The following is a 14,350-nucleotide window of genomic DNA, read 5'->3' on the forward strand; positions in this document are numbered from 1 at the left end:
GAGTCTCGTCTTGGGGCTCTCAAGAATTTGTGTGCCCTTGGGGAGGCTCAAAATCTCTAGACTCACGTTTAAAAAAAAAATGGAAATCAAAACCATCGGGGGTGGTTTGCTTGTGTCACACTCCACTTGGCTCTTCCATCTTCGCATCCCCTTATCCAGAAGGCTCCACAGTGTTTTCTGAGAAAGGATGAGGTCGTCTGACAAAACAGATAACGTGCCCAAGGTCACAGAGCTGCGAAATATCAGAAGGAATTCCGTCTCCCCGCTTCCCACGCCAAGGCCCTTCTCGCTGCCCAGCGAGTTCTGTTCCCGCCCGGGGCATCTTCTGGCGGAGGAAGGCTCGTTCAGAAAAGGCAAAGGCGACCCCCAGCAAAACCCCGGGGCACCTGGTAGCGCTCTCGACGCCCGCCAACGGGCCCGATCGGCAGCCCGCCGGGCCTGGGGGCCTCTCCGCCGGCCGGCAATGCCCGCCTGCGCGTCGGAGGCCGGCCGGGAGGCCGCGGCCCTCCCCGCCGCCCTGCGGGTCCCCGGGAGGCTAACGGAGCCGCGTGCCCGGGGCGGGGCCACGCGCGATTGGCCGCGCGGGGTCGGGGGCGGGCCGGCGGCGGGCCGGCCGGGCGGGCGCCGACAATGAGCCTCCATAAAAGGGAGCGGCGGGGGCCTGGGGCCCCGGATTGAGCCCTCCCCACCCGGGGTCCCGACGCGCTCGGTCTCGGGGAGGTCCGGACGCGCCCGTCGCAGGCCGGGCGGTGAGCGGCGGGCGGCGGGGAGGGGGCTGCGCGGGGCGGGAGGCGGCCCCTGGCTGCGCGCCCGGCCTCCAGCGTCCGGTCACCGCGATACCCCCCCCCATACACACCGGCCGCACCATGGCCCTAAAGGCCGAGGGCGCCGCGCTCGACTGCTTCGAGGTGACGCTCAAATGCGAGGAAGGGGAGGACGAGGAGGAGGCCATGGTGGTGGCTGTAATTCCGCGGCCCGAGCCGATGCTCAGAGGTGAGGAGGGAAGGGGACCCCACTTCCGCGTCACGGTCCGGGCCCGGGCGCCCCCTCCCCCTCCGCAGTCAGGGGCTCCAGCGCCCCCTCCCCCTCCGGCCTGGGACCCGGGCGCCCCCTCCCCCTCCGGCCTGGGGCCCGGGCGCGCTCTCGCTCCGCCCCCTCCAGGGTTTGGAATCTGGGGCCTCCCCGAATTCCCTCTCCCCCGCCCCCGTCCGGGGTCTGGAGCCTTCGATCCACACCCCGCGCGCTCCGGATCTTCCGGTGCCCGAGCGCCCCCTCTCCCGGGCCCCGCACCGGCGGCCGCGGTCTCCCGCCCCACGGAGGCAGAGGCCGGCGCAGGGGCCAAGCTGTGTTTTAGGCCGAGGGGCAGCAAGGCCTCCGGGCCCGAGGCTGGGCGCGGCAGCCTGGTGTCCGGAGAGATCCGAGGATGCCGCCCGCCAAGAGGAGGATTTTCAGGGCCCTCTACGCAGAAAGCTTTCCTGTCCCCCAACTCCCCTTGCATCCCCGGCCTTCCACTTGCGTAAGCCACAGGTGTCAGATTCTAGCGCTTCAGGGGTGAATGGGATGGCATACAGCATACTCAGTTTCGGAAGAGAAGTGTTTGCTAGGGGTATCCTCTGCCACGCTGGAAGGAGATTGGCCTTGGGAAGGGATTCGAGGAACAATCTGGGAACACTTGATTTCCCCTCCCCCTTTACCAATTTCTTTAGTCCGCAGGATCTTGCAGACCATTAGAAAACAAAGGGCCTTCTTAGTGGAAAACTTAATACTCATGAAAATGCCAGAAAAATTTTCATGGAAATGCAAATATCTTTTTAATCTCAAATACCTCTTCCCGTAGGGGGGATTGTACCCCAAAGAGGTTGAGAGCAAGTCCATTTATTTAAGCTCAGCAGCACCCGCTATTTCCCTACACTGCCTCTCATCCTTTTTGGAATCTGGAGAGTTATAAAACAAGGCCGGTAAATAAAGGCTGCTACCCTTCTCAGAGCTTTGCATCCAACAGAAGTTCTTTCCCTACTTGTGCTAGTATTTACTGAATGCTGGATGCCAGGCTGTCTCAGTTAATCCTCTCAACAACCCTGCAAGAGAGGCCCTATTCCCCAGTTAGGGATGAGGAAGTAGAAGTCCAAGAGAAGTTAATTCATTCAACAGGTCTTCATTAGGCACTTACTGTAAGCCAAGCAGTTTTAGGCTGGGCATGCTAATGGCTATAAACAAAGATGAAACATCCCTTCTGGAATATATATATATAAATGAATGACCAAAGACAAATACAATCAAATGCATAGGGTGTCGGGTGCCGATGTGTGGTTCAGAGAACACCAGAGCAAAGGGCGGAGAAAAGAGAGTGGGGGTGTTTTATTTGGAATATCAAGTGGTCAGGAAAGGCTTCTCTAATGTGAATTTTGAGCACAGACCCAAAGGACGCGAGAGAACGAAACTTGTGGGTAATGGGAGGGAAAGCATTTTAGGCAGAGAGAATAGCAAGTATAAATGTCTTGAAGCAGAAGCTTTTTGAAAGATTTGGGGTAAGTGGGGAAAGGATAAATTCAAGGTCTTTGGCCTGAGCATCCAGAAGGACAGGCCTCCCACGAAAAAGACAAGAAGGCTAGGATGCTGGCGTGTGCAGATAGGGAGTTAAGGTTTGAACAGGGTGAGTTTGACATGCCTGTGACACATTCAAGTGTCATGACCAGATAGGCATCAGACACGTGCATTTAGATGCAGGGGAGAGTCTGGCTGGAGGTAGAAATACGGGAGTCATCAGCAGGCAGGCAATGGGAGGAGACTGTCAGAGGAAGGAGACAGACAGAAGGGGTCTAAGAACAGAGCTGTGGAACTCTCTCCGGTGACTGCGGGTTGGAGATGGAGTCGGTCCCCATCAGAGATTTCTGAATGCCGCTACCTGCCAGGCGCTGTTCTTGAGGCTGGGGGTCCAGGTGTGGACGGTCAAAAGTCATGCTGTCCCGGAGCCTGCCATGCAGCGGGGAGACATGGAGCACAAGTGACACCATGTTAGGCCCGGTGGCGGTGTGGGCTAAGGAGGACACGAGGGGGGACGGGAATGGGGTGCCCCGCTTTCTGCAGAGGGGCAGAGAAAGCCATTGCAAGAAGAGGGTTCTTCAGCTACGCCCTGAAAGAAGTGAGAGAGCCGTGAGAAGAGATGAGAGGAACCAGCACGCGTGACCCCAAGAGAGCCCCAGGAAGTAGGAGACGAACCAACGGGAGGTGGTGCCTAGGAGCCGAGCGACAAAAATCAAGATGGAAGAAGTGATGAGTCAAATGATGAAGTTTAAGAACTGACCACTGGGTTTGGCATCGGTGACCCTGGCGAGAGCTGTTTTGGAGGAATGGTGGGAAAGAAAGCCCAACGTCAACCAAGAGGTCAAGGGTCCTGTGCCCGGTCACGTGGGAGATAGGTACAGCGCAGCCTGGCACCTGGATCTTCTGAGTCCTGACAAATTCTCAGGCCCATTTTTTTTTTTTTTTTTTTTTTTTTTTAAAGATTTTATTTATTTATTTGACAGAGAGAGACACAGCGAGAGAGGGAACATAAGCAGGGAGAGCGGGAGAGGGAGAAGCAGGCTTCCCGCGGAGCAGGGAGCCCGATGCGGGGCTCGATCCCAGGACCCTGGGATCATGACCTGAGCCGAAGGCAGACGCTTAACGGCTGAGCCACCCAGGTGCCCCTCTCAGGCCCATTTTAAATGCCACCTCCCCATCGGTTCCTAGGCGTTAGGGGCCCCCCCATATTTTATTTCATCTTCTCAGGTGGGAGAGAGGGGCGGCCATCAGAGATCAGGAGACTCCGCAGAAACACTGAGCTGCCAGGTTATGTGGGTCTCAGCCTGCCTTCTTTGTCGAGCTGGAAAGGATTCCTGCCCTGCCAGAGTTTGTGGTCCAGGTGCACAAAGCAGATGCCAGGCAGACCTTTGGGCATGAGATCACACCGGCAGTTGCTCTGGGAGATGGGAAAGGGATTGTGACAGGGTGTGGTGGCCTGTTAAGGGGGCCTCGCCGGATGGAGAAGCAGACATGCCCGTCATTCGCTGACTGAAGGCTCACTGAGCATCTCCTGTGTGCCAGGCCCTGATAGATGATCACACGTAGCATTCTTGTTCTCAAGAAAGTATGCAGTGTGGCCTGGAAGTCAGACGTGGATATAATCCCCCGCCAGGGGTGGGAGGTCAGGAAGGCTTCCCAGGAGTGACGATGTGAGCGGGGCCATGAAGGAAGTATAGGAATTTATCGGACTGATCAGAACGGTCTGGACGGACGTGCCAAGTCTGAAGACCTGCAAGAACACAGCTTGTCGGAAAAGCACGTGGACCTGTGGTCCGAGCCCAGATTGAGAGGAGATAGGCAGGGAGATAGCGGGATGCCCAGGCACACAGCGTCTCATGGGCTGCAGGGGAAGGGAGAGAAAGACTTTGGGTGGCAATGTTCCTCCCTCTGCCCCCCAGCACTCCACCCAGTTTGGGGAATCAAGTTGTAAGTATTCTAGGCCGTGGCACCTTTACCGCTAACACGTCCTGCACCTCTCCCTCTGCAGTGGCCCAACAGAAGACCCCACCGCCTAGGCCCAACCTGCTGGAGGCGGGTGGCGATGGCTGCGAGGAGCCCAAGCAGCAGGTGTCTTGGGAGCAGGAGTTCCTGGTGGGAAACAGCCCAGGAGGCAGCGGGCGGGCACTGTGCATGGTGTGCGGGGCCGAAATCCGGTCCCCCTCTGCAGACACGGCGCGCATGCACATCCTGGAACAGCATCCTCACACCCTGGACCTGAGCCCTTCAGAGAAAAGCAACATCCTGGAGGCCTGGAGTGAGGGGGTGGCCCTTTTGCAAGACATCAGAGCTGAGCAGACTTCTTCACCCACCTCAGGTAGGGATGGGGCGGGGGGCGGTAGGGGTGGAGGATGGAGGGAAAAGTCGGCCTCTCAGAGGACTTGGAGCTCACTGGGTGTTTGCCCTCTTCAGACTCAGGCCAGGATGTCGAAGCTGACCCGGACTCCGACCCAGACCCTGCCAAAATGCCAGCAGAGATTGTCGTTCTCCTTGACTCTGAGGACAACCCATCTCTCCCGAAAAGGAGCCGGCCCAGGGGACTCCGCCCCCTCGAGCTTCCTGGTCAGTCTTCTGGAAGCACTTGAGGCTGAGCTGGGGAGAGGGGAACATGCGCCCTGTATTCTGTGTGGAGAGAGGCTGTGGGGCTCAGGCGTGGACCCTTTAAAAGGTCTGGGGTCTTCTCATTCTGCAGCTGCTCCTGTCTCGGAGCCAGGAAATAGGAAGCCCCGTGGTCAGAGATGGAAGGAACCCCCTGGGGAAGAGCCGGTCAGAAAGAAAAGAGGCAGACCCATGACCAAAAACTTGGACCTGGACCCAGACCCTGACCCAGGTGAGAGGGAGGCCCATGCAGGTGTGGGCATGGGCTCCGGCCGCAGTGCTCCTAGAGGAAAGCCAAGCAGGGGAGGGCGGTCGGTCCAGGCCTTTGGATTCTGGCTTCAGTGAGGATAGACAGCTCAGCCTCCCAGACTCACAGGTCCATCCTGTCCTTCCTTCCAGACCCCCCGTCACCCGACTCACCCACGGAGACTTTTGCTGCTCCTGCTGAGGTCCGACACTTCACTGACGGCAGCTTCCCCCCAGGCTTCGTCCTCCAGCTCTTCTCCCACACCCAGCTCAGGGCCTCAGACAGCAAGGACTCACCCAAAGAGGGGAGAGCTGCAGAAGGAGGCCTTCCCCAGCCGGAAAGCCCCTCTCCAGGTGAGCTCCTGAGAGGGGACGACAAGGGAGGGTCAGGCAGGCTGCGTCCCTGGGGTCTGGCCTCCTCGAGGCTGCTCTGCAGCAGAGTCCAGAGCAGAGGTGGTTGGCACTTGGGTCCCCTGAGAGACGGGGCCAAGGACAGGCAGACTTGAATGACAGGGACTGGCCAGAAAGCTGAGCTGCTAACGGATTGGTCGTTAGGTTGGGCTAGGCCAGTGCTCCCCAAAGCCAGACACCCAGCACCACACTTCAGGCTGATTCCACCTGGTACCTGAGGTGCCCAGCTCACCCTTCTGGAGCAAGGGCCTTAACAGACCCGTGGTGAACTCAACAGGCACCTCCGTGAAGAAAGCAGTCCAGTGACTTGTCTAATGATAGCAGTAAGCGCTTGTGTTTGTATCGTGTTTAACCGATTTCCAGAAACTTCTATACGTGGTTCATCTGGCCTTTATAAAAGTCTGTTTTCTGCAGGGGAGAAGAAATTGGGAAGGTTGAGTCTCAGAGCTGATTCCTCCTTCCCTTGATCCTTGTATTCGTTTCCTGTGGCTGCAATAACAAGTTAGTGGCTTCAAGAACACGCTTTATCCCTTCTCAGTTCCAGAGGTCAGAGGTCAGGAATGGGCCTCACTGAGCTAAAATCCGGATGTTGGCAGGGTCATGTTCCTTTCTGAAGGCTCCAGGGGCAGGGGTGAAGGGTGTCCATTTTCTTGTCCTGCCAGCTTCTTAGAAGCTGCGTGCATTCCTTGGGTTTTGGTCTCCTTCCATCTTCAAAGCCAGCAGCCTCCAGGAGAGTCCTTCTGAGGATGCTATCTTTGACCTGACTCTTCTGCCTCCCTCTTCCCCACTGGGACCCTTGGGATTACATGGAGCCCACCCAGATCATCCAGGACAATCTCTTTAGTTTGAAGTCAGCTGATTAATCAGCAACATTAATTCCATCTGTAGCCTTAATTCTTCCTTGTCATGTAACATGACCATGGTCACAGATCCTGGGGAGGAGGGTGTGGACGTCTTTAGGCAACAGTCACATAGCCAAGCAGTGGCAGAATTCAGATTAGACCAGAATGCATTCTGGGAGGGCAGAGGCTGAGCCTGTTTCCTCTTCTTCTCTCCATGCCAGGCATCTCGGGCTCGGGAAATGGCTCTTGAAGGAGCGACCGAGTGACACACGGCGCCTTGTCCCGGCCTGTCTGAAATGTGCATTCGGAGTTAGAGCCCAGGGAAAGATAGCACGGGAGGTACCAGGGGCTCCCCAGAGCAGGGCTCTCAAAAAGGAGGTAGGCTTTTTGCATAAAGAAAAAAGCAAATGTGCGCCGTCTCCTGCCCCCCTCCACCAGTGGGGAGCGCTGTTAATTGTTCAGTTTGTATCCTGGAGACCTTCTACAAAGCTCGGTGTGTGCGTGTGTATGTGCACACGTGCACTTTCGCTTGATCATATTTTACCAAAACGGGCTCCGCTCTTTCTCCTCTTGAGGCAAGCGTCAGCCCTTCACGTAGATCACGGTTTTAGCTGTCTCAAGTTTCAGCTTGAGCCACATTCCAGTCCTGCCTCTCTGAGAACAGTGCGCTCTGCTTGGACTTGAGCGTTCCCCAAGCTTCCTCATTGTCTTCGGTATCTCACTGCTCTAAAGTGCTAACCGCTTCCACTGTTTAATGGGTCTTCTGGTTTCATTCTCGAAAGGGAGCCTTCATTTTGAGTCCTGGGATACCCTGTGCCCAAATTCCACCTATCTGGAGTGGTGAGTAGCTGAGAAGGGTAATCCCTGAGATCTCAGGTTCCTTTGGGGTGCGTGGGCAAAGTCTGAGGCCTTGGGGTTCACCAATCTGATTGATGTGAGAGGGTTTTTCTCAGCAGGGGGCAGGATCTAGGGAGCTTGGAGGTGGCCGGAACCCACAGCAGCTCAGCCGTGAGGGAAGCACTCTGGAAAATGACATGAGTGAGGACAGAGTAGAGTTTCTTTGTCCCCAAGAAACTTACTGTCTGTTTGGGGGTACAGGTCGGGGGCAGTGACGCAGCCACCCTAGTTCTATGCAGGACAAAGGCTCCGGAGCGTGGTCGCAGACTGTTTCAGGATCCCAGAGTTCGGACAGATTCCTCAAGACCCTGTGAGGCTTCAACCAGAATGTCTTCATGTTAGGTTGCTTTATGTATTGAGGTTCTTGGAAGATTTTGAGTAAAGATTCTATCGCTTTAAAAAGTTTAAAAGTCAAGGATTTAGAAGTTGGGGAAGGTCACTGTAGTGAGGTCAGCTGAGCTGATGGATATGAGTGTGAAGCAGAGAAGGCTTTCTGGAACTTTCCAAGGGCCTTGCAGAACAAGGGTGGGGAGGCGTCCAAGCCAGGAGAGAAGGTGAGCCTTGAGGACCCCACTCACAAATCATGAGACAGAGAGTCTCTTGGTCTTGCTACTGTTTAATTTGAGTAAGACCTAGAGAGCCGGCTCTTAGGATACCTCAGCCAGGCTCGGTATGTTTCCAGGCTGGACCAAGGAAAAAGTGTGTGTGTGCATGTGTGAGCTTCGCAAGCGACAGGGTCTTTGTTTTGTTGACTGCTGTGTCCTCAGCACCCGGTACCGTGCCTGCCACAAAGAAAGCCCTCCGTAAAGATTTATTGAAAGAAGGGTGGATAGTGGTTGCCTTCACTTGTCACGTGGTGGTGACATTTTCAGTCGCCAATCAGAAACAAGCCTTAATGAGAAACAAGAGAAAAAGACTCGGGCGCACTCTCTGGAGGTGTGTGCTTGTACCCACACACGCACAGATGTAGAGGAAGGGGGGAATGTTGCTGGGGAAGCAGAGGGGCTTGGGCTTCCCAGGAGGGAGGGGGGCCAGCCCTGGGTTTGGAGTGCAAAAGGGGCTCAGCTTGTCCCCACACTGATAAATCCTCCTGGCCTGCTTTTTCACGGCCCTGGGGCTCTGATCATGCCTGCTTTCTGGAAGGGCCTCACATGTCAGGCTTCACTGTTCTGATGCTCCTCTCCCCACCCACCCTCACCTCTGCCCTCCGTGCTACCAGAAAGAATTGGTACATAATTCTGTTGCTTTGAGCAGTCCCAAAGTCCATGAGCTTTTACCACCTGCTGAACTCTTTTAACGTCTTAGCATGTCATCGGTCTCCTTAAATCCCCACAACCACCATACACAGTATTAGGATTTCCATTTTGGAGAAGAGGACACAGCCTTGGAGAGGTAAGGCACCTCTCTCAGGGCCCCTCCCCTAGTAAGCGACAGCCTGTGTGCGTCTCCACCTGTGCCCATCCCCCTCCAGCATCCAAGCCGCATCCTCTGCCTTCTCTCTGCTGCTGGGGCTGAACTGCTGCTGGCAAAGCCTGTCGTCCCCCCCCACTCCTCGCTAGAGCCCATCCCCACCCTGCCGGCCACTCTTCTCTCTGTGCTCTCCTCTTTGTCCACCGTCCGTATTTCCCTCTCCTCCAGATCTTACCCGGCAGCCTATGCAAAGCTGTGATTTCTCCCTTCTTGACCCCTCATGCCTCCCTAGCCACTGTCCCATGTGTCCCCAAGCCTTTTCAGCGAAGCTGGGGAGCATTTTCTACACTAACTGGCCCTCCCCTCTCTGGGAGCCACTTCAGTCCTATTCCCATCCTCCCATCTGATGCTAAAATTGCTTTTTTGGCAAGGTCACCTTTGACTTGCCTAAAATGAAAATCCAGCAGTCAATTCTCAGTGCTTGACTTTCCCCAATGTGACCATAACTGTGACATCGCCCCTCCCTCCTTTCTGGAATCACTCTCGATCTTGGGGCTCCTTGGGCCACTGGCTGGGTATCCCTCCAGCTTCACTGGCTGTTGTGTTTCTCCGGCCTGTCCTTTCATACACGACTCCCTGAATCAGATCGGACAGTTCTCTCTCCTCTTTCTCGAATGGAAGCTGCTTCAGGTCAGGATGTGTGTCTGTTTCATTTCCTGTGATCTCCCCAGCACCTGGCATAGGGTCCAGGTGCTGCTTACGTGTTCGGTGAGGGAGTGGTTAAGTGAGGGAGTGGATGCCTCAACCCCGGGGCAAGACCTTCCTCACTCCTGGAGTGATCCAGTCCAAGTTCATGTGCTCCCAGCTCCCACCCAGATTCCCCCTGGTTCCAGCCTCTCTTCCAGATGCCCATGTGACATATCTGTGGTTGTCCATAAGATCTGTCAAACTGGCTTATCCGAACTGAACCCCCACGTCCCCCCACCCTCCCCGAGCCACTCTCCTCTTCCCCATCCTCCTCTCCCCTTTTCCATTGTGCACTTTGCTCAGGCTAAACCCTCAAGAGTTCAGAATTCACCCTCCTTTCACCCCCTCCACAGTGGCTACCCTGGTCCAAGCCATCTCTTGCCTGGTTCCTTAATGGCCATCTCCCTGGCATCCTGGCTTCTGGTCTTTGCCCACTCTGGTCTCCTCTCCTACGGTAGCCAGGGTCCTCAGTGCAAACCAAGTTGGATGCTGTCCCTGCTGTTCCTGTCACACTCCAGATAAAAAGCCAGAGAGTCCTCATGGCGACCGGGGATGCTCACCCCAGGATCCTGACTCTCCTAGCCCAGCCCGCCGGCTCTGCACAGGCACTGACCTGCTGTTCCTGCAAGCACAGGCAGGCGCCCCCCGGGCGGCCGTGTTCGCCCTTCCTTCTGCCTGGTGCTGTTCCCCAGCCACCCGCATAGCGGACTCTCACTTTCTGTACGTCTTTGCTCACATACCCGCTCCACGAGGCCCTCCATGCTATCCTGTCCCCTTCCCTGGTGTGTTTTCTTATTTCACTTTGTTTCCGTCCATACGCAACACATCACATCTTGTGTCCGTTCATCCTTTTGGCTCCCGCCACTGGATCGGGAGTTCCAGGAAGGCCGCGTGGCATCTGCTCGCCCCTCTCTTAGGGCCCGGTTTTGCCTATTCTGAGCAGCTGCTCCCCACTGCTGAGGTGGACATCTGATCCCCGAGGGGTAGGTCCTGACCGGAGCGGAAGAGCCCTGTGAAGCTCTCCTGGGATGCTAACCCAGGACTGGCCGTGCGGGGCTCTTGCCTTAGCCTCCAGATCTGTCTGTGAGCCCCTTGGTGGGCAAAGCTGTGTCTTACTTGGTTGGCGGGGGTTCCCCACTCCCACCACCTGTGTCCACACAAGGCAGAAGCCCTCAGGCTAGGGCTCCCGGGAAGTTTTAGATGAAGCAGAGTGAGCTGAAGGGAAGAGCCGAGGGAGGTAGAGGTAGACAGCACTGAGCATCTGTGTACCAAAATACGTGGGGGAGGAAGCCTGACTTACGCCTCCGGGGCTGTGACCTCATTTTCTGGTTGGTCGTGGTCCTCTGATGAACCAAGAGTGGAGCTTCCCGCTGTCCCTTGGGCTCCCGCCTCATACCAGGCCTTGGACTGTGGAAGTGGAGGCCTGGGAGTGGAGGTGCGGTTTGCAGAGGCCTTTGGGGGGCACCATTGTGGTGGGGGTCCGGAGGGCCCTGACTTCTGCTCTCTGCTTCCATCCCTGCCCAGCTCCCCCTCCGGGGCTTCGCGGGACACTGGATCTCCAGGTTATCCGCGTCCGGATGGAGGAGCCCCCGGCAGTGAGCCTCCTGCAGGACTGGTCCAGGCATCCCCAGGGCACCAAGAGTGTGGGAGCAGGTGACACCCCAAACTGGCCTGCGGTTCTGTCAGACTCCAGCACCACTGTGGGGGGGCAGCCAGAGGCAGGGAGTGGTGTGTAGGTTCTCGCTTTCCTGGGGAGGGAGGGAGGGAGGAGGCAGGGTCCCCCTTTGGCTTATCACTCAGAGCTGCCCGGCTCGACCACCTGATGGAGAGAGGAAAACCAGGTGCCAAGGCAGGATGGAGGAGAGGAAGGGGGGCAGCATCCACTGCTACTTGGGGGCACTGGAAGGTGTCTTCCCCTGGCAAGGCACAAGGCCAGGCCCTGAGATGGGCAAGGCTGGCCTCAGGGCTGTCGTGTGGTAGGGCATTGAGCCGTGGAGAACACCTACCCTGATCCTTTCACTGACCCAGACCTCTCTGTCCCCGCTCCTTTCCCGTTAGCCCCCCCCATTCTCCCTTGGCACAGTGCCTTACACAAGAGGTGGTCACGATGGGGTTTGAACTGAGTCCCACTACCTCGGGGGACGCCTCTCCTCCCCCACCTGTTCAGGCCCCTAAACCAGGAGGCCTCCATTACCTCTTCCCGCTCCATCCCTGCAGGAGGCCCAAGCAGCCCACCTGGGGGCTTTGTTCACTCCCTCCCTCCTTTTCACCTATTTTCCTGTTGTATATATCTCCTTTGTTGACAATAAATTATTTTTTTTTATTAAGAGAGTTCCGTCTGGGCCATCATTGGGGGACGGGATTGGCTAGCAGGATATCCAGGCTCCTGGAGCGACCTTGAGGGGCAGGTGGGCTGACCGATGGTCCTGGGAGGGAGGGCAGAGCAGGGCCAGGACAGGGCATCATTGGCTGGACGACTGGGGCTGCCTCGGTGCCAGTCACAGAGGGATACCTTGCCCCTTCCCTGTGCCCTTGAAATGGGGTCAGAAACACCTTTTCTTTGACATTTTGTACTTTCTGATTCCTTTGGTAAGCCTCTGTCCAAGAGAGGCCATGGTGTGGGGACGGGGGCGCTTCCACCCTAGTCACTGATCTTTCTAAAGTGAAATGGTTGTGGCCAGCCTACGGGGTCGGCGGGGGAGACCTGCCTCCCCTCCCCTGCCCCGGGATGAGGCAGCAGCCATGTGGCGCCTTACTCCAACCCACCCTCTCCTTGGCTTCATTAAACTCCTTCCTTTGCCCGGTTTCCCCGTTTCCTGGACCAAGAGATGGCCCACTTTGGGTTTCTTCACCAGCTCCTTTATCCTCCTAAACCAACGTCACAAGCCAAATCTCTGTGGCATTTTGTTTCTCTCCCATGGGTGAGAGGGGCACTGAAGAGGGGCACGGGGAGCTCCCTGTCAGACCCCAAAACCCGCTGTCGCCTTTAGAATCCAGAGGTACGTGGAGCATTGGGACAGTCCAGCCCCCGCTCCGGGACTGCTTCCCTGCTCCTGATAAGTCCTGTGCACCTGGGGAGAGGTGAGGCCTCCAGAGGACTCTAGAGGGGGCGCTCGCCTACAGCACTGACCCAGCCAGGTTTTGAGACTAACCAGAAAGCTCCTCTTTAACTCAGGAAGGATCTGGGTATGAGCACATGACACCGGGCCATGTGTTTCTCTGAGCCGGTGTGGGCCCACTGTGGGTGATCTCCGCGTGGTTGCTTCCTGGGATGTGGTCTTGTCTCCCTGTCTGACAAGCCTGGGAGGAGTGCAAGTCTGTGGGGCCCTAGTCGGGGAATTAGAAGGCATGGGTATGGCACGTTGTGGAGAAAAGTCAGTAGATCCTGTGTTAGGGTGGCTTCCCCAGTGTGTGACAGGTGGGCCATGGAACTCCCCTGGGTCTCCACCCCCGTTTCTGCAAACTTGTAAAACTTCCATCCCACTTAACAGGAAGGAGTAAATAAGGCTGCAAATCGGGCTTTGAAACACGAATGTGAATCACTGCCGGTGATTTCTTTCCGTCCTTCCAATCGTGTGACTGTGTTTACAATTATGCCAATGTGCTTTTAAATCAACGTGGCTGTGTTGCTGGGTGTTTACAATTGAGAAAACATCTAAAGCGCGCTGTAAAATCGTGAAGTTCAATGCACCTTCTCTGCTGTTGATGTGATTGGTGGCCGGCCCACTAGACTGTGAGCTCCTTTCGGGCAAGGACTGGGCTGCATTGACCTCATTTTCCTAGGGCCCTGCTTGGGGCCTGGCACATCGTAGGTGCTCAATAAATGTTTGTCAAGTGCCCTCTTGGTGTGTCTTCCTGTGTGACATTTTCCCAGGGCAAGCCGGTCCCTAGAGTGCGCGCGGCTCCCCGCACAGGGCTGGCGGCCACAGTGGCTGTGGGTGGCATGGCTGCCCCCTGACCTCATCCCCACATCTTGGTCGGCAGGGGTCTGCCCAGCCTCGGCCAAGACCCTAGGGACGATATGAGTGTGTGGGGCTGGGAGCTCCCAGAGGGCTTCCAGGGAGAGGTGGGGAGAGGAGCCAGGGCACGACTCCACCCCGAGTGCAGAAGTTTCCGAGCGTCGGTGACTCAGTGCTTCGGCGGCATGTGTGTGTCCCCCCGCCATCTCCCCCGACCCCAGACCAGGTGCTGCTGCAGCCGTTTGCCCAAACACCAAGGAAGCCTCGCCCACCATCGGTGCCCCCCCGGGGCTGGTGGTGGCAACTCTCCAGGTGTGATGTGGAGGCCCAATCACGACGTTGAATGGAGGGTGGGAGAAGAAGGGGCCGCTGCCCCCAGCTCCTGATACCTTTGCCTCTAGTCCCCTTTGCTCTCTGAACCGGGCCACCTCCTGCTCTCCCCAGCTGCCCCCTCGGGGTCCAGGATGGGGAGATCTTTCTGGATACCAGCAATAGCTGTATAGTTCAAGCTGGTCCAAGACAAAGGAAGAAGCAGCCCCTTCCCTCCTCAAAGAGAAACTGGTGTGTGTAGGGGTGTGGTTGGGAAGGGGAGACACTGGCTGGGCCCTGTGTGGCGCCCTAGCTGCATCGCTGGTCTGGTCCAGACTCGCCGCTCCTGCGGTCCGACCCCCCAGACTC

The 14,350-nt window shown here is 56.9% G+C and overlaps 1 protein-coding gene across 1 annotated transcript; it reads left to right on the forward strand.

The window, feature by feature from the left end:
* Positions 1-648: 648 nt before the first annotated feature.
* SPINDOC (spindlin interactor and repressor of chromatin binding) lies at positions 649-13,542 on the forward strand. The gene is made up of 6 exons (XM_032414998.1): positions 649-993; positions 4,553-4,879; positions 4,975-5,124; positions 5,255-5,392; positions 5,560-5,760; positions 11,238-13,542. The coding sequence occupies exons 1-6, from the start codon at positions 867-869 to the stop codon at positions 11,447-11,449; spliced, it is 1,155 nt and encodes a 384-aa protein (XP_032270889.1). The 5' UTR covers positions 649-866; the 3' UTR covers positions 11,450-13,542.
* Positions 13,543-14,350: the final 808 nt, after the last annotated feature.

The sequence above is a fragment of the Phoca vitulina genome, unplaced genomic scaffold (assembly GCF_004348235.1).
Source record: "Phoca vitulina isolate PV1807 unplaced genomic scaffold, GSC_HSeal_1.0 scaffold16, whole genome shotgun sequence".
NCBI lineage: Eukaryota > Metazoa > Chordata > Mammalia > Carnivora > Phocidae > Phoca > Phoca vitulina.

Excerpts from the sequence above, each read along its gene's own strand:
- SPINDOC (XM_032414998.1), top strand. The coding sequence starts at position 867 with ATGGCCCTAAAGGCCGAGGGCGCCGCGCTCGACTGCTTCGAGGTGACG. Across the intron at positions 994-4,552 it reads GCCCGAGCCGATGCTCAGAG|TGGCCCAACAGAAGACCCCA; the intron begins GTGAGGAGGGAA and ends CTCCCTCTGCAG. Across the intron at positions 4,880-4,974 it reads GACTTCTTCACCCACCTCAG|ACTCAGGCCAGGATGTCGAA; the intron begins GTAGGGATGGGG and ends TGCCCTCTTCAG.